This window comes from Anarrhichthys ocellatus, unplaced genomic scaffold (assembly GCF_004355925.1).
Source record: "Anarrhichthys ocellatus isolate YVR2014 unplaced genomic scaffold, GSC_Weel_1.0 scaffold18, whole genome shotgun sequence".
Lineage (NCBI taxonomy): Eukaryota > Metazoa > Chordata > Actinopteri > Perciformes > Anarhichadidae > Anarrhichthys > Anarrhichthys ocellatus.
This window is the reverse complement of record NW_022280048.1, coordinates 6,971,647-6,990,867: the sequence shown is the minus strand read 5'-3', so window position 1 is coordinate 6,990,867 and position 19,221 is coordinate 6,971,647. Positions and strand designations below refer to the sequence as shown.

The 19,221-nt window shown below is 43.6% G+C and overlaps 2 protein-coding genes across 2 annotated transcripts in view; both read left to right on the top strand.

The window, feature by feature from the left end:
• The first annotated feature begins 1,227 nt into the window (after positions 1-1,227).
• On the top strand, positions 1,228-3,959 carry btg3 (B-cell translocation gene 3). Its single transcript, XM_031857463.1, has 5 exons — positions 1,228-1,297; positions 2,174-2,369; positions 2,487-2,624; positions 3,028-3,217; positions 3,405-3,959. Exons 2-5 carry the CDS (start codon positions 2,197-2,199, stop codon positions 3,528-3,530), a joined length of 627 nt encoding a protein of 208 aa, XP_031713323.1. The 5' UTR covers positions 1,228-1,297; positions 2,174-2,196; the 3' UTR covers positions 3,531-3,959.
• A 1,090-nt stretch (positions 3,960-5,049) lies between these two features.
• Positions 5,050-19,221, top strand: part of cxadr (CXADR Ig-like cell adhesion molecule) — a 33,830-nt gene continuing 19,658 nt past the window's right edge. The window contains exon 1 of the mRNA XM_031857165.1: positions 5,050-5,219. Coding sequence (XP_031713025.1) covers positions 5,153-5,219 — 67 coding nt within the window. The 5' untranslated portion in view covers positions 5,050-5,152. The remainder of the gene's footprint in view (positions 5,220-19,221) is intronic.

Here is a 19,221-nt window from a genome sequence, read left to right as displayed (position 1 = left end):
GGTTGGGACATGTTCTTAGTGCACGACCGGGACGTTATCAGGCCCAGCAGCTTTACTCGTGTTCACTCTCAACGGGGTTGTTGTGGATATTGACAGTGGCTGGTCCTCTGGAAGTGGGGCAGACTTAACAACTGGCTCTTTATTGAGGTATATATCGAGGTGAGCATAAAAGATGCTGTTGGAGTTAGGATCTCTCTTTTCGGTCTCTCCTGATGTCTCCACTTTGCCTCCTTAATGCCAGCTTTCAGTCTTGCTCTGGCGATGCTGTATGCTTCCTTGTCACCTGACCGTAAGGCAGCTTTTTTCTCTTTGGATAGGGCTCTCAGCTCTCCATTCATCCAGGCTGATTTGCTGATGTATGATGTTACTGTTGACCTCATTCAATTCTTGTAGTGCCTTTTTTTTTGTCTCAGGAGGAATGTAAACAGCTGCAACAAAAACCCTGGTGAATTCTCTGGGCAGTTAATAAGTGCTGCAACAAATCATTATTAGCTACAGTTTGTGTTGCATGATTTACAAACTTGACAACGTAAACATTCTAAATGGATATTTTATTCCTGTTCACTGACTTAATTTCTTTACTTTATTTATCTTATTTGTTGTCTTGACTCTTGACTGTGGTGATTTTTCTCTTTAATTATTTCAAACGATAATAAACATAAAACAGTATTTCCTGTTGCAATGTTTGTTTATGCAGTTGCTGACAGGAAGTAAACCTGGAACAAACAGAATGGCAATGAGAAGGACTATAGGTTGCTACGACTACAGGTGAATGATGCTGTGTAGATGAACAATTTTCAGTCCAATATTGGTATTCATATTCCACTTATTCAACGTGATACATGTCTTGCTTGCTTCAATTTCCCGGTTCGTTAACCGGTCTCCTATAAAGACTCACGGTTGACTGATGACGTTACTTTGGCAAATAATTAGGTTAACAACAAAATAACACATTGTAACTACTTTTCCGATGAGTGCCTTTTGTTAAAATTGTATGATAAAAATGACATCACTGGATGCTGCCATTGGATTGCAACAAACAAAAACACATGCCAGACGCTGTGAGTCATAACAGTGGTGAGTGTGTGTCACTCCATAACGAGCATGTGCTCGACCAATAGATGCGCCATGTCGGTTTGTTTAAGACCAATGAGAATGATCGGGAGGCGGGATTTGTGTAGAAAAGGGCGGAGTTGATAACCGAACCTCTGGAGTTCTTCTGCTGGCCAACTTCTCCTCCCCATTCATCTTTTTTTTTTTTTTTTTACCCACGCGCTGGAGGAGAGCTGTCGGAAAGGTAAGTCAGGAAGCAAGTAGCCTCGTGTCTCACCAGATTAGATAAGTGTCTCTTTATGTGATTGGTATGTAACTGTATCACAATTTATTATGACAATTTCTAACTTTTGCCACGATATTTAAAGTGATGCTGTGTTTGTTAGCAACATGAGGCGGTTAACTTAGCTAGTGTATCAACGTACGATATGAAGCTCATGCTAGTGCCTTATATTTTCTTACTCACTGTATTCACCATGCGCTCGGTTTTAAACCCAGTTTAGTTAACGCCGTGTTCGTACTGTTCGCCTAACTAGCTAGCACGCGGAGTACAGTACAGAGTAGTGTGGTGGCGCGTGGATAACCGGAACTAGTGCGTGACAGCCCGCCTTTCTGGGGCGTCCATAATGGCGAGACCGTTAACGTTCACTGGGGTAAATGGAGCAGATCAAAAACAAAGCGAAATTGTCTTTACATTTAGTTTATTTTGCGTTATCCATTCTTCATTTTAAAGAAAAACAATCTCCAAAACAGCAGCCGTTACCTCGCGCACATGGGCACTTGATAGTTACCGACATGACAAAAGCATCTTTGGTTGTTTCTTATACACTTAGCTTTTTGAATGGTTTGGGTGTAACGTTAGCGGATAGGCAAACCACTTCAAAAATCTTAAGTTATTAAAAGTGTGAAACAGCAGAGCTACCATCATCACAGAAGGTTAGTCCAAAACGAGAGAAGGAAAATGTTCCATCTGGAAGTTAAATAACTTTTAAGATTCTGACCTGTAGAGGCAATTTGTGTAGTTTTACACTCTATCAACATTTTCCCATAGACATGCTCTTCATTTTTGATGTCACTCAGGTCACTGCTGCCCATCTGACTGATGTTGATTTCCTTACAGAGGCTGTAGGAGCGTAATGAAACATGAGGCGAGAAATCGCAGCTGTGGTGTTCTTCCTGAAGAGGCTTGTGAAAAAGGGGGGGAAGTTGGAGTCGCACAAGATCGATCTGTTTGTAGAGAGGCTGGCTGTTGCACTGCAGGAGAAGTTCAAGGGACACTGGTACCCTGAAAACCCCAGCAAAGGACAGGCGTACAGGTGCTGCTAACCACTATTCACAACACAGCTTTCTTTAATGAATGTCTTCCCATTGGTGTGTACAGACTACATGTGGCTCTTTTTTACAAACTGAAACCGGTGTTGTGTGCTCTGCAGGTGCATCCGAATGAACAGGCTCCACAGGCAGGATCCAGAGCTCCTTCGGGCCTGCCGAGAGAGCGGGGTTCAGTTCTGTGACCTGAGACTGTCCTGTGAATTCACTTTGTGGGTGGACCCTGGTGAGGTCAGCTGCAGGTGAGACTTGGAGTGAATTTGCCGCGAAGAGCTGAGACGAAAGAATACGTTTGTAGTTCAACTAAAACAACTGGTTTTAGCATTCATACCTTTTTTAGTGGTGTAAATATTTAAAACAGTGTTGTAGTAGAAAAAGCAACCTGTATATTGTTGTTAGAATAATTCCGTTTTTTTGTTTTACTGCTGCAGCCATTAATGCACATTTAGCTTAGAACATGAACAAAATAACACCGCACTAATTGCGGCTGTAATATGTGGCAAAAAAAAAAAATCCTTTTATTTAATTTTTCTCCCAACCCAACTTTTCAAGAATTGCCAAGTTTTAAACAGAGTCCCTTCTAAGTCTGTTTATCCTCCTATAACTATTGATGTTTTCCCTCCCTGTATCACTGTTAATAATCAGGTACGGAGAGGACAATCCCTGCTTCTCAGTTGCCAGCTTCTCTAGCGATGATGAGGTTGACACAGATGTTGCAAAGGTGACCAGTGCTTTGGAGAGAGTGACGTCAGACTACCACTCAGGTTCTTCCTCGGATGAGGAAAGCACGCACGCTTCCCCTCTCACTGTCTTCAACGGCCGCCGTGCTTACCAGGTATTGCGTAATACATTTTAGAATTATTCCCATGAATAAATATCCCATGCAGGTCTGGAAAATGATGGCAAGTTTCTCCATAATAACCAGGATTTGGTGAACCGCAAAGTTGGTTGCAATATTGTTTTTTTGAGCAGTTGGATGACATCTTTTATTTATTTGTTTTCCTTTTTCTTTTTTTTTTAAGGCGGTGAATCCCGCTGCTCCTATGTGGCATCCTAACAAGATGGTACCCGGGAACGCTCACATCCCTCCACGGCCGCACTACAGCTTCATGCCTCGCGGCAGAGCCCCCCCCCACGTTCAGGCCTAGCCTGTGGTTTCCTCCTGGCTATAGAGAAAGGCCTGCTCGGTTCTGGGACACAACCCAAAATAGTTACAGATAGGAACCGTGGTGCTTGTTGTTCCCACTAGACATTAAAGCTGAAGAGAACTTTAAAATGGCTGAACAATGTTCTTTTTTAAAAACATGAATTTTTATAGATTACATAATAGTTTTTTGACAAAAAAGTCCTTTTGCACTTTAGACCATTTGTTATACTTTAAATGAATCACTTGTATTTAATTAGATATTGGAATACTCATGTTGATGTACTGTATTTTTACATTGGGAGATGTTCATGTATGTCACATACTTTGTCCTTTTGTGGTCAAATGTTTTATTTATTCATAATAGCAGTGCAGAATTGTCAAATGTATAGACTTAAATTAAGGGAGTTTTATTAAACACATTTTCTAAGCATCATGGTGTATTATGTTGTGTATATTGTATTATTTTGGTGTTTACAAAAGGATCCTCCAAGTGTTGTGGTTAAAGTGTAAAACTGCTGTTTTTTTTTTTTTTACTGTTGGTCTTTTAGCATGTGCCTTTATTTGCTAGCTGACAGTGTAGAGGAGAGTAACATGTAAATAAGGTCCCTGGCTGGAATCAAACTGGGGACATTACGGTTATGTGTTCTGCTCAGCAGGACGCTTGCATACATTAAGTGGTAATGTTAAGCTCAAAGGGTCGGTTCACCCAAATCAGTGTTCAAACATAATCTTAACATGCTTTGAGCAGCAACACAGATTAAATTCCATTCTCATCTGCTGCACTGTGTGGTGGCAGAGATCTTGTTGAATAAAACCAAAACTATATTTGTGGTTAGATATCACAAGGGGTAAGTGAGTATTTCTGTGATTACTTTCAATCCTTAAATGTACTCAACACACTATAATACTCGCAGCTCCTTTGCTGGGCAGTAAATGATAACTATGAATCATTTAAATGTCATTAATCTGCCACAAGCGGGACTGAATAATGTGAGAGCTGGATATGTATGTTCAACACTTTTGGACATGTAGCTCAACATATAGGTTTGTTATTGATTTGTGATTTAATTAAAAGTACATGCATATAAATGTGAATACAAATGGATTAAACACATGTTTTACAACACAAAAATTCAAAATTTAACCTTTTTGAAATATAGCACCATCTCTTCTCATGCTCTTAGAAATGGAACATAAAATAAGCCATGGTTAGAGGCTTCAGTATTTGCCACTATAATAACGACTCTCAAGAGGATCAGGTCGTGGCCATTTGTGAAAGAAATGGAGTAAGAACAGCTTGAGAAACCTCTTTGAGGGCTGGTGGTGAGGAAAGACATCCAGAAAGTTATAGAAACGCAGGCAAACACGGGCTCCTCTCCACCATTAACAGAAAGTGGGACAGCTCCTTGTTCTTTCCGGCAGGGGGCAACACTGGATCTACTTTGGGACCACTGTGTGTCACGTGACAGCCTGCGGCGCGCTCGCTCCGCTGTGCACCTGCAGAGAGGAGGAGGAGGAGAAGGAGGAGTGGAGTTTGGATGCTTCGGTCGAGCCCGGACTGCCGCTTTTTCACTCGAACTCAGCACAAGTTCTCCGAGCAAGTTTCGCTGAAGAAGTCGTGGAATGTCTGGAAGAGGAATGGAGCTTTGGACTGGCCGGTTCTGCTGCGTACTGTTGAGCCTCTTTGCAGGTAAGTTTTATGACACCCGACTGACGGTGAGCTACTTTGATTATAAGGTTTTTTTTCCACCAAAACGACAGCGAGTACAATCTCCGGCCAGCCATGTAGCGTTGCTCTCACGTTATCCGCGTTCACACGGACACTCGCACGGTTTAATAAGTTGAACATGCTGAAAAACGTTCGGGTTTGTAGTGTTAGTTAATTCATGTTACCTCCAGTTGCTCTTGGTTAACATTTATTAACCGGCGCAGTGGTTAAACTAACCGCGTCTGAAAACACTTAAAGGAATTTGCTCCGAGTAACTCCGACCCCAGGTCAGTTTAATTCGCTAGCACACCAGAGCAGGCGTCCGGCTACAACCAATATAAAATGTAAACAGTTTAACTAACGTACATCTACTTTAGGTAATTACCAGGTAAACCATCCTAGGTGGGTCACTAGTTATACTGAACCAATAGTTATTTAAATATACCGCGGTGTGTTTGAAGTTCCCACAGAATATTGATGGTGGATGCTTTTTTATGGATGTTTCCGTGTGCTGTCTTTTGGTTTTATCGTCTGGTGGTTAACACGATGGCTTGATCCGCTCTTAAAAACCTGTGGCTACAGGACTTCAAAGTGCTGCGGCCTTTTCGTCCGCCATCTGCCACCAGTGCTGACCCCCCCCCCCCCAATCCCAGGCTATCACATGTAACTTAACCACATGTTTACTCCTGATAGACAGCTTTGTTTATGTTGGTGTCCTCTCCTTATTTAAACCTTTCAATGACAAGACCCGCCATTGTTGAGAGTTTAGTCCTAGTGACCCTCACCTAAGAGGCTCTGTGGTTGTTTGTTGACAGTGTAGGTGGGTAGATACCAGTGGGGGCTGTGACACCTGTTATAGAGCCATGTGATGTATATTTTGGGAAGCATCAGTCAGTCATAATGCAGTTGACGGATCATAATTTCTTATGTGGATCAGGACAAGACAGGTCAAATATTCAAGTATTTATCTACGTTTTTGAAACCTGGTGGTTTGCTCTGTTAGTGTGTCATTGGGGCGTTAAATGTAGAAACATTACTAGCATGGGTTATTTACTCATCAAAACTATAGTTATTCATTGTAAAGTCAGATGAGTTTATATTTACTATGTTTGCTCTGTTAATTGTATCATGACTTCATTTTATGGGTGGGGCTTCCCCTGGAATTTACACTGAAACTGGCAGATCGCTCCTCCCACTCCAAACAACAGTGTGAAACTTTTGCTACAGGATTGTGTGGTGGCTTCCATCAGTGACATGCCACTGCAGTTATTAAAAATATGTTTGGGATTGTGATGGAGAGCCACGGTCAGGGCAGTGACATTCCAGTCTGCTGATTAGTGAGAAACTCTCCATGTAAAAGCTGGGGCATTAGTGTATAGTGTGTTGTTTAGCCTTCTTTTGTCTCGTGATTCACATTGCTTTGTACACTGGTTTGGGCTCATTACCATCTTAATGGCATTATGGCCTCGTCATTTGGGCGCTGTTCCACTTCAGCAGACAAGAACAGTATCCGCTAGACTCGTAGCATTCTTTTAGCATGGGCTTCGTAATACACAATAATATGCTAACCTCTCTTAAATGGCACAATAACAAATAGCCTTCCTGCTCCATTTTCCTTGCTGTGTTTGTCCTCGAGGCACCGCATGGACTATGCAATGTTGACAAAATAAGTTTTAAAAGGGAGATCCTGAAATCCTTGTAAGTTGTGGTCAATCTGTAAAAGCGCAGACAGTACTCATAAAGCCTTCACATTACAAGTCAAGTTAACTAAACAATAGGATGCAAGGAAAGGAGAAGGCTTTCTGTGAATGATTGTACACAGTTTAGTTGTGAAGTGCTTCTTTCGTGGGGCCAACTTTTTACATTCTTTGTGGTGGTGATTTTTATTTTTTTTTTCATATGATAATGTTATCAGAGACCAACTGCTGTGGTGATGGCTTTTACTCTGAAAAATCACATCAGCATGAAAAAACCCTGCTCCATGCACATGACAGTAGCTCTGCTTATGGCATTTTCAACATATTTCCAAAGTTGTTCCCCTTTATTGAAGGACACCTCTTGATTTAGTCTGTATATGTTTGAGTCCTTGCGTAGGACCAGAACAGTCATTTCCCCTGCTTCACTGATGCAGGACTTACCCTGTGGCCCCCCTCCACTACCTGGCTGTCTGAGTCAAGAGGGAAGCCACTGACCAGGTTAAACAGAAACCGAGTGAGCCTGCGAGCAGGCGCAGAGCGCAGTTACCTGATAAGCCCTCTACCAAAGGCCCTGGCCAGGAACTGGTTGCTTGGTTACCTATTTGAAAACAGACACGCAGATCCAGGGAGTGTGTGTGTGTGTGTGTGTGTGTGCGCGTGTGTCTGTCTGTGTGTGTGTGCGCTCCAGTTGCTTTCCAAAACTCCCCTCGCTTGCATGTATATGTATTAGGTCCTCTTTAACAGCAGAAATAAAATCCCTGTTATTTTTCCACAAACCATTGACGATGTTTTAAATATCTTGACACAACAGCGATAATCCTTTTATGGACAACAACTATTACAGCTGTGTGTGTATTTCTAAGGTGTTTTGGGCTCGTGAAGAAATACTTCCAACCAGAAAGATGGGTGGCGGCGTGTCCACCACAGCCTCAGCCATTATCATTGGCCCCACGCACACAGTAATGACTTGAGGTCACATTCACTTGTCATGACCCAGCGGTCCGCTGCTCACCTCCTGTCGGCTGAAACGTGTTGCAGCTTCGCCTCCGAGCAAGAAAGTCGCCCTCTCTGGCCGAAAGCCCCCTGTCCTTGGAAAAAGGAAGCAGGAACATGTAGAATCGGATTACACTCCGGGGACACTGCTTTGTCCTCCATGATCTGATGATGGGGACGGCCGCGCATGAATATTCACAGCCCCGGACGTTAATATTTTAGCATGCCAGTGCTGCACTAGCCCTGTGCCAACTCCTATTCACCTATACGACAGTGTGAAACGCTGATCCCACCTCTACCTCGCCACATTACCCAACCTCTTCTTCTACACTCCTCCATTCCTAATCTGGTTTTCTGAAGGAACAAATTGCTGCCTGCTAGAGAATGAGCTAAAATGATTAATAGTGGTGCTAGTCCTGTTAATGGCTGTGCAGCCACTCTGTATTCAGAGCTCATTCTCTTTTTCACAGTTAGAGACTAAAACCGCCTTCATGGCAGCTGCCAGCGCATTCTTGTGGGAAGATATATTGGCAAGATTACACGTGAACCCCGTGGTCAAAAAGTCAATGTTACATCGACAGATATTTCATGTTTGTATGTCTTGTAACTTCTCTAACACTCTGGCCACAGTATTGGCTTACTGACAACACCCAGGTCACCAGAGGCATGCAAGTAATGTGCTCCATTTTCCAATCAGCGTAGCTCTGGAGAAGTTTTACCTCAATGACACAAGAGTGGCTGATCGATTCTCAAGGGTTGCGCTTTAGCTCATCTGTTGGACTAGGGGACCTCGATATATTGGCCAGCTTGATCAATTTGAGTTTCTTTCTTTTTTTTCTTTTTTTTTTGTCCAATCATCTGTCCAAAACTCAAAGGTCCTCAATTTACGATAACTTGAAAGCCGAGGAAAGCAACACATTCGCTCATTTGAGAAGATGAAACCAGCAGTTTAGATTGTTTTTTTGATAACTGATTTAGCAACAGGCAGCGTTTTAGTTTACAACATTCAGATAATGAGCGAACATCAACAGAATGTGAGGAGGTTACAGCGATGACGTCAAAGACTATGTATCGTGTTACAGTGATATCTATTGAAATGAGCATGCTAACCAGCTAGCCCCGACTCGTCCTGTCTTGTAACACCACTTGTACCTTGAGAGGTGGTAGTGAGACACTGTAGCATCCAGTCTGTCCCAGAGGTGAGGCCACAGGGTCCGCGTACGTTTTGACGGATGGTTTATTGGATTCAATCTAAAATGGCAGAAACAATGAAACGGTCTTGTGTTAGTGTCGCAGTAAACACACGTGAAAAAAAGTTAGCTAGAAACGTTAAAAGGTCAGACGTCATTCTCAACCAACTCCTGTTGTCAGCGTTGGCATAATTAATCGGCAGTCGCCGGTACAATTTTGAATAATAAATGTGTTTGTAATTCTCATAGCACACGTTGGAGAGAGACTGTGCTGAGCGAGAGACATTTCCTCTGCTATCCATGTAACCTATCGGTTAAAACAAGGTCACTGCAGTGCTGATCCCCCCCCCCCCTCAAATCGGTCATCATCGCTGTGTCACGCCGTTGGGACGATAAACCCGCCCAAAGCACATTCATCACGTAGCAACTTGATGCCCTGCTCTGCAGCGCCCACAACGCCCGCTGCTCCTAATGAGGAATAATGGGCCCTGTGACCAATAAGCTGTTCCCCGCTATGATAATAAGGGTTTTTCATGTACCTCATATCTCAACTGAACATCGGCAGAATACGTTTTTCCTGGAGATAAACCGCAGAGAAGATGCTGCACACCAGGCAGTGAGGGAGGTTTAAATGCTGTATGATTATTTGGAAAAAGTTCCGCAGCAATTCATTCAACTTTCAAAATGAAGCAGGGTGCTGTACTTTACACAAGACTTAGAACTGTGATAAGATAAATGTTTGGCGTCCATTCTTTCATGGTAATGGAAGTGTTTTCAAGTGGTGGATGTCTCTGGATTTAACACTACTATTTATTTAGCTTCTTAAACGGAGGGAATGTCTTATTTACCCTGATGCATGGCATTAGAACACATTCCTGAGCCAGCATCCAGATCTACGAAGCATTGCTCTACTTCTGGTTCTTCGCCTTGTGACTGTGTATTCTGGTGCTTTTTGCATAATGTGCTCACGGCGTCTGAGCGAGGAAACGCGGTGTGGCAGGCAGATCCCCGGGGTGCTGCATCTGCAGGTGCTGGTGCGCGGTCCGCTCCTGCTTACCTGCTAGGGAGGTGTCAGCTCAGCTCTACACATGCTCGAACCTCCGTTATATTATCCTTTGGGGCAATGTTGACGGACTGGGCTTAGCTGTCGGGCCACACAGGAGGAAAGGAAACATCACTATCGTGTCAAACAGACCTGACGATTTATTCTGACGGCAAATCGTTTGTTGCCACTTCTGACTTCCAATGGACGCGTCGTTTGGGAGATAAGCGTTTTATATTGTGTTGTGCATGTCACTCTATTATCAGCTAATGCTTAGGCATTGTCTTACACAGAACTGGGTTGTGGGAAGATGATTATATTTTGTCCCCCAACAGTAAGCCCCCTCTCTCGCCGCTAAAGAACATTAGAGTTAATTGTGTCTAATCTCTGAAAAATATTATGGCTCAGAGAATAAGGGACATAAGCAGAAGGTGGGGTGAATTTTGGGAGGAGGTGGAGGAGGTGGAGGAGGTGGAGGAGGAGGAGGAGGAGGAGGAGGAGTGGGGGTGAAGCAGCTGTTGAAGGAGCCATTTTTAGCACCTCTATCTCATTGTAAAACATTACACATTGTCGACTGCGGGTGTGGTGAAAAAGGCAAATAATAATTGTCTGGAGGGAGCCTCTTTCTTGACTAAGTCCCACTCGATTTTGTTCCCCGTGGTGGTGATATTCAAATCAGTCTTTTTCTGTCTTAGTCTGATGTTTAATCATCATGTCAAATTATATAATTATGCTAATAACTCCTGTCCATAGAAAATAAGGGATTTGTTATGAAAAAGGCCCGTTGTCGTACACAAAATCCTAGACTGAACAGTCTTACAGGAGTGTGATTGCTTGTATTATAGATTTTAGAATTAGGCTGCATTAAAGAGGCTGTGTAGTGGAATGTTACCACTCCGGCTGAATCTCGTTAGGAGCGTTAAAGAGTATTGATACAAAGCGACACAGAATTCGTCCCAGAAAATCCCATTTCTTGAAACATTTGTTGCCTCACAATCAAGCCGATACTGAACTGAAGCCAAACGCTACAATTCAAATCCTTAGAATTTGGAATCAGTAAGGAGGTCAAATATAACATCTATGCATTCTTTACATGGGATCAAGCAAACCTCCCCATTTCTCCCATGTGAGAACATCTTGCCGTTGGATATAAGATGCTGTGGAGATGTTTGCAGGTGTACGAAGATGTGAAGAAAGGAAAGCCGCTGTATGGGCGAGCTAAAGCATTCTATTGCAAAATGTCACTAATCTTCTTTTGAAATGCGAATGCAAGGAAACACTTTTCACTTTTCACGTTTCATGAAAGAGCATTGCATGGGATTAGATGAGATGAAAGCGCTCCCCATGGGGAATGGGGTCATTGCAGGAAAGAGAATAGAAGAATTTACACCACCGATCTCGGAGTGACTTGAAAATGTAAAACTTCATACATTGATACGTTCAGATTGACTTTCATTTACTTACTACGGTTTTACAAACAGGTTTCCAGGACCCTAGCGGCTGTGCGCCATCGTCTCTTTCTGCCATTAACATTCATTAAACACCCGAGCCATCTTTGGATCTATACGTATGACGACCGGGGCATCTGCTACAGTTGGCTATAGAAAAGGCTCAGCGCCTGAACCTCAGCAAGCCACACCAGACATTTAATTACTGTAGTGCATCTCGCCGCCATGCTAGCAAATCGGCAGCTGGCCCGGTCGCCCTCCAGAGAGATGAGATTGAACTGAAAATAGGTCTGTGACTGGCTGGCTTTGTGATGGTCAGAACGCACATTACTGCACAACCTTAATCACAAGTGCTGCTGTTTTTAATAAGCGGGCGCACAGGGCCAACGCAGCTGCCTTTGTTGCTGGTAAGTTCCAGAGGAACCAGTTGTTAAGTGTCTTTATGGAGGCCATGTATAATTCATGGGCACACACAGAGCTGCGTGGCTGGCTGGCTGTCTTTCTTTGAGTGGCTGATAATTGGAAGGAGTAGAATAAACCTCCACCCCATCTCCAGGCACACTGGCACCCACAGCACCCAACTCTTTTCACTCCTAGGTAAACAACAGCTCTACAATTAGTCCCTCTAGGACATCTATCTGATGGGAGTAAAGGGAGGATCGAGCATCTAGAGCCGCAACACAACTCCAGCTAGACCTGTGGATATATAGAAAGAGTTTGTGACTTCCTACAGACTCGCACCACAATTTATCAACTATCTCTTACCTGCAACTCATATTAATCGGCAACTAATGTGTTGGGTAGTGCTGTAACATCCCAAGAGCTTAAAAGACCCTGTCAAAAAGATATTTGAATTTAGCTTGGACATGAAAAGTCCCCGATAATCCCTCTGCTGTCGGAAAAAAGTGTGGGGGAAAAATTAGCTGGATAGCCTTGACCTGGATTTAAGTGAACAGATATTCATGTAAGACCCAGTGGGACGTGTCTCTCAAGTTGGACGAGAAGCCTTGAACTGCTGTCACTTCTAAACATCACCACAGCACACTTTCTGTCAGCCCAGTGTACTCCGTGTTCTCTGTCAGGATTCAGTAGTTTCAACAGGGAATCGGTCGTTTTTATTGTCATGCACAAGCCGCGCCACTCAAGGTGAACGGTCGTCATTATGCTGGGCCTCAGGCACTTTCCCCGAGATTATGTGCTCGTCAGCCTGATCCCGGCTGCCCTATAAGCAGTATTTGTCTGCCCGTCCAGACTACTCAGGGGTTAGACCTTTTTAGATGTCATTAAAGCCATCAGGGAGTTGGCTTGTATGGCAGGTTTCAGGCAAAAGCACTTTACTGCGTCCACTAAACACTCAACAGCCAGACAACCTTGCTGAGTCTTTTTAAGGTGTCAGGCTATTTAAAAGATTAAACAAGATGTTGTTAGGATAGTATGAAGTTGGTTAAAAACAGGTACAGTAGTTGTACAATATTAGACATTTATTAGTGGAATATTTGACAGCAAATGTTAAATTAGATTTTCTTGTTTGTCCTGAAAGACGAGGCTGTTTGTATAGAACGCAGCTATGTTAAAGAACTGGAAGTCCCAGTGAAATGGAAGTTAGAGCTTCTGTTCTGTGACATATTTCTCAGTGAAACAGTATATTTTAGCGGTGTACAATTGCAAGAGGGATTTAAATAGCATTGCGTCCGATTGCACCGCTTAAAAGTGGGCGGGCTTAGAGTTTAGCACAATATGGAGCTACAGTGGACTGTTGGCTCCACACAAACACCTCCCTCACCTGTTCTTAGATCAGGAGGTCGGGGAAGAGATGAACGAGAGACAAGTCAAATTTGATTGTATTCTTTTTATTTTTGTAAGATTTAAGATTTATATGAAATCAAACCCCATTTTTGATACTTTTGATGGTCAAGATCTTTTGTGAAATAGTTGTTCGCTGTATTTACACTCTGTAATGATCTGTCTGTTGACCTTGTGCTTTTCAGGAAGTAGATGTCCGACTTCGTTATTTTATCGCTTTACTTCCTGTATGGCAATGTGTTTGTGATCACCTTGTTCCTATATTTTAACTCGTATCTCACCAGTTTTATAGCATAACACACAGCGTTACTTCTACAGCCGTCTGACAACACGCCGGCCGCTATTTACGTTGTGGCGCTAATTTAAGCACAGCTCTGGGATCAGCTGTTATTATAGTTATTATTTGTGTTTATTATTGCATAATATTCGTCAGGCTTTAGTTTTCCATGACATGGACTTATTATTATAGTATTATTCAAAATTATATTATCAATAAAATCTATATTACCTAGTTGGGTGGACGTCAGTTTCCAACAATCCAACAACCGAAATGTATGGTAGACGAGGTGAACGTTAAGATATGGAACAACAAAAAAGTAGCTGGCTGCAAAAGGTCAATATAGTAGTTTTTATTGTTAATGGCAGAGTCCGCCATTGTTCCCCTGGATTCAGATTGAGAGTGATTCACAGGGAGGCTGTGCAGCATGTAATCACAGTGTCGTTAGATCTCATTGATTTCAGCCTTACTGTTACTTTCTTTACACCGTAGTCGAGCTGCACTATTAAACCACGGTTGCTGTTACCTAGGTAACCAGGACTGGAAGGATTACAGTGGTAATGACTTGATAGCTCTCTTATTTAACTCAATTTATTTAACTAAAACAGAATATCGCGGCATCTTACAGATATCGCAATACAACCTGTAGACAAAAGGCACATGTTAATTTGTTTCTGCCGTCTTCATTAGAAATACATTAGGGAAGATGGTGTGTGAGCAGTTGCTTTTAATTTGGGTGGTTGGGCTACTCGTTGCATCCCTAGCATCAGTTTTACTCTGATGTTTATTACAAAATAGCACAGCCGCTGCCCTTTTCATTCTGAAGCAATTGTATGCCCTGGAGCCCAATTTAGTGTGGGATTAACGTATGTGTTGATTGTGTCCAGTTTGCAGTGATCGGCTCTCAGTTTATTTATTTATTTTTTCACAGATGCTTGAGATGGATCTAATTAGCCTATGAGGATCTAATCTTGAATCCCCTTTGAATCTGAGCTCTGCGTCCTTTATGGACTTACTGCGTTTATTTCTTCGGTGCTGACTCTGTGCTCTTCTGTTTGAGTCTGACGAGCCTCGTCTCATGCACAGTTAAAGAGCATGCAGGATAAATGCCGTCGCACCGTGTCAGGACTGAAATTGTAGGATTTCCTCTTTTCTGCAGGAAAGCTAAACCATTGCGTCGAGAGTTATTTTTAACATTCCCCAATCACATCTTGTCATTTTTCCGCGGTACGGCAGACTGGAGTGGCTGTTTCGAGCGCTTTCCCCTCATGTCTAGGCTGCGAGTGCGAGCTGGAGGCACGAATAAAGCCAGCAGTCCCTGGTTAAGCTGTAACGACAACAGACAGTCATCGCCTGCAGCTTCCTACAGGGCTCAACACTCAGGTGCATTTACTACACCTGCCTTCAAGAACCTCTGAGTGAAGAAGAGACCTCAGCCATGAAACATCAGGCCTGTTTCACTGAGAACAAGAGAGGAAAGAAAAGAATCTTGTTATCTTCTAACAGCAGCCTTATCTTGATGTCCTGCTGTAGTGTCTCCCTCACGCAGAGGACAGGAAGGGACTGTCTGTGTTGTTACACTTTCACAAAGACCTCATTCTGCCCGGGCGGGAGTGCTTTGGACAGGATGAGAGGGTTTAGAGAGGAGGGATGTTACAAATGCATTTGAAAAGGAATTGACGTTTTAGCAGTTATTACAAAGTACTCTGTCAATACAGCATTTTTTGTCCTCGGGCTTTCAGCAGCACCAGGATACCTTTTCACTGGCATAGGCTGTGTTGGTCCTTTTTAGCTTTTGACGGAACACCCTGGGAATGAAACTCATAAAGGACTGTGTATTTTCCTCTACCGATGTCTGGAAGACCACCATCATGCAATGTCCTTCAGGCAGGGGGCCTAATTTTAGACCAAAGCCTCAAGGAAACAGTGTGAGCAAGCCAGACTCATTGACTGCCTCCCAGCCAATCTATCTGACAGCCACGCATGCGTCTGCAGCACATGGAAAATAGGTTACTGTGTAAAGCTACCATGGGTAGGGTGACATCCTAATCTGCAACATGAGAAAATCCACTGTAACAGAGGTAACTGACTCACTTGGCAGCATCTTTAGCCAGCAAACTAAGGCTGATTGTTGGTGAATCCGTTACGAGTTATTTCAAATCGTGGTGCGCTCTATCTGAAGGAACAAGGGAGGAACCCAGGAATTCATTGGGAGGCATTTGTGTTTTGAATTCTTTTTATACTTGCCTCTGTCAGCAGTCTGGCCTCACACCTGAATCCTTTTAGTGGTTTGGCAGTGAGCCATAAGAGTCTTTACCTCTCTGTAGGTGTTTACTTGTGTATATGGGACTAGATTTACCACCTAAAGGCTTTGTTTTAGTCCTCAGTTGACTGAACCAAGAGGCCTAAGTGTTGAGTGTCAGTGATTTGTTTCAGATGCTATGAGGAAGTTGTTTCTTATCGCTGAGAAAGGCAAATCTGACTAAACCTGCCCTGCTCATTCTCACGGCCTTTCAGCGAACATGGGCCAGTGAAACATCCAGCCCACCTCAGACTGAGCACACAGAATTTCTCTGAAGCTCTGGAAATTCCAGAAATGTGAAATTGTTTCGCCTCCTGAGGAGTTTCTGAGTTTTCCACTAATGACGTTTAAAACCAGGCTTGTTAGAAGCTCCAGACAGAACTGCTAATCCCTAATTTCACCCTGTGTTTCAAGGGGAATGTTCTGGTACGCTCCATTGCTTTAAGCTGACTTCTTGTGTTTCCACCGCTCTGACATAATTAAGCACAGCCGTGAGAAACCTTTGTTTGCTTCTGTACACTCAGACATTTTGCTTGTCTTCTGCACTGCAAATGCGCATCTGAGTTTTGTGTGTTCTCTATCTGTATCCACTCTCCACCACGTCCTGCGCCACAGTTAGAGGAACTCTGTGAGAGTCCATCATCAGTCCGAATGGAGGAGCTGCTCTCTGCTGCACTTGTGTCCCAGTGTGTGATTGGCGATGCTGCCTCCTGATCACAGTTGGCATTGTGCCTCGGGGGCCCGGACAAAGGCTGGGGCCGGGGCGCCGACAGGGGCCTGGTCTGTATCAGACACTTTATTTGTTTTGGGGGATGTGGAGGGGGTTGGATAGGCTGCGTTATGGCTGCCTCCCCCTCAGTGAGGAGAAACTCCTGTGTCAGGAGAGAGACGCCCCAGGACTACATCCCACTGAGACATTTGGCTTTCGTTTTTCTTGACTTATTGTAAACGGCTGGAAGCTTGGAACAGGAACGCATGCCTGTGATGAACAGGATTACTTTCAGCAGCCGTACCCCACTCCTTATTTATTTTGTGTTACATCGAAAACATAAAAACAACTTTTGAAAGTTACCCCACTGTTCTAATATATTTCAGAACTTAACATGCATCCCATTTGATATAACTGGATGAAATAATAATTTTGAAAATGTCTTTTTATTGAATTTTGATTTCAGTTACGTTATTTTGGCTTCCAACGATTATGAAAACTAAATCAACGTAAAGCAATTATTGCGCCGCATTCTGTTATGCAATGATGCTCTGGTTTAGTCTTGTTATAAATCCAGTGCACCCCTTTTCCAAAGTCAAAGAGTGATGGCATTAAATAGTCGTGATTTCAGTATTGACCTAATCGTCATTATGATTTTTGCTATAATCGAGCAGCCCTACTGTACTAAATGCCAAACCACCTAGGAAGTGGTCAGAAATGTGTTGCATCACCTTAAACCACACGTGACTGCAGTGTGCCTCTGACCTGTTTGTGTCCAGCAGAATATTCTGGCAAGTGTATGTGAAAAGTCAGGTTAAAGTGTAATAGTATTTGGATGCAATGTTGAGAGCAGATGTAGCGGGGGGATGATGTTTCGGGTGAGCCAACAAATACCTGCCAAACACATGCTGTCTTAGCCCTCTGTTTTTGGTTTGGCACACACTTTCTCCAGCAAACACCCGCTGACGATTGATTCAAGACCTCTGCCTGATCCACCCCTCCTCCTCCTGTAGTGTGTGTGTGTGTGTGTGTGTGTGTGTGTGTGTGTGTGTGTGTGTGGCATATTTTTTAGTTTTGCACCATTTCTCAAGTCATGCAAACCACTTTCACGTGTTCCCTAATTGCTCGCAAGGAATTGTTTCTTCTTTTTTCTTCCCTTGCAAAAGTGAGGAGAACATGATTTTGTAATTACTCCTCTGGCAACTCTCACTGAAGAAAACACTCCAGCTGTTAATGTTCTGCTCCTCCACTGTGTCACAATTACGTCTACTGACAGGTATTTTTTATAAACGAGGCATGCCATTGTTTCTCTGAAACGCCTCATAAACAGCACCTTCACGTCCCTTTGCCTCTTTTCTGTTTTCATTTCCTCCTCACGTGACTGTAGCAGCCCATTTGTTGTCGTTTCCAGTGCGGGCGTTATCAGCGGGCTATCTGTGTGCTGCTGCTTGGCCTGGCGTCTTGCCTATCTGCTTTATGACACAGCCAGCCCCCAGGATTGTCACCATCTCACGGTGTCCCTTGGCTTTAACAAATCCTGAGAGACACAGGCCTTTTGTATATATATATATGTGTGCGTGTGTGTGTGTGCGTGTGTGTTTCCGTTTCCACAGGTCTCGGAGACACTGGTGGGGGGGGAGGGGGTCTTATCTGACTCTTCAGGGTTCTATAGATAAACTCGCCTCCTCTCACATGGATGGGGGAAGGGATGTGTGGTGGGCCAGGGCTGCTTTTAGTGGTTTGTGTCCAGCTTTAGAAGAAGGTGGCAGAGAGGTTAAACGAGCAGCTTCTGCTTCACTGCACTGTCCTGCACCTTGTGAAATGCTAATGCATTCTATAGATATGGAGCACAAATCCCAGGGCCACGAGTTGAGTCCCTGTGATGAAGACTGCCTTTTTTGATTCTGTGACCATTAAGGAATGTGAATTTGTCTTTATTCTCTTCCTCCTTCCCTCCTGTAGTCCCTCAATTGAGACATCAGTTTTTACCAACCTGATGATGGGATTAGGAGTCTAATTTCAATGTACATGAACTTTGATGAAGAGAAATTGCCCCTTTGTAATGATCGGTTGCTGTGGACATTCACAGCAGTGGTGTTAACCACATCCCCCATAGGCCCGTCTAAAAGCTGTCAAATGCTCAGGCAGTCGAGTAAAGTGCCTGTCATTCGTCACCCCCTCATCGTTTAATGTTCAATTATGTCAAAACAGCCTTTAGGTCATCTGCACCGGGAATTGATGGCAGCTCTGTGTGGCGAGCGGAGCTTTCAGGCTGCATTACAGCACAACCGGTATGGTTCAACAGTCCGAGCCCTCTGCAACACTAAATAAACCACGGCCGGCTCGCTCTCACCCACATTGCATCAAATTGAATAGTTCCAGCGGGGCCACTGGGGCAAGCATTCAGAGCTGTTTTTTTTTTTTTGTTTTTTTTGGGCAGCAACCAAGTTATGAAGTTATCCTCTGCTGTGCCTGAAATAATTGATGTCCTTCGCCGTGGTCACAGGGGATTGGCTCGGCTGT

What these genes read in the sequence shown, in the direction of transcription:
- btg3 (XM_031857463.1), top strand. Translation starts at nt 2,197, where the DNA reads ATGAGGCGAGAAATCGCAGCTGTGGTGTTCTTCCTGAAGAGGCTTGTG. An exon ending in AGCAAAGGACAGGCGTACAG is followed by an intron (nt 2,370 to 2,486) that starts GTGCTGCTAACC and finishes TGTGCTCTGCAG; the next exon opens with GTGCATCCGAATGAACAGGC. An exon ending in CCTGGTGAGGTCAGCTGCAG is followed by an intron (nt 2,625 to 3,027) that starts GTGAGACTTGGA and finishes GTTAATAATCAG; the next exon opens with GTACGGAGAGGACAATCCCT.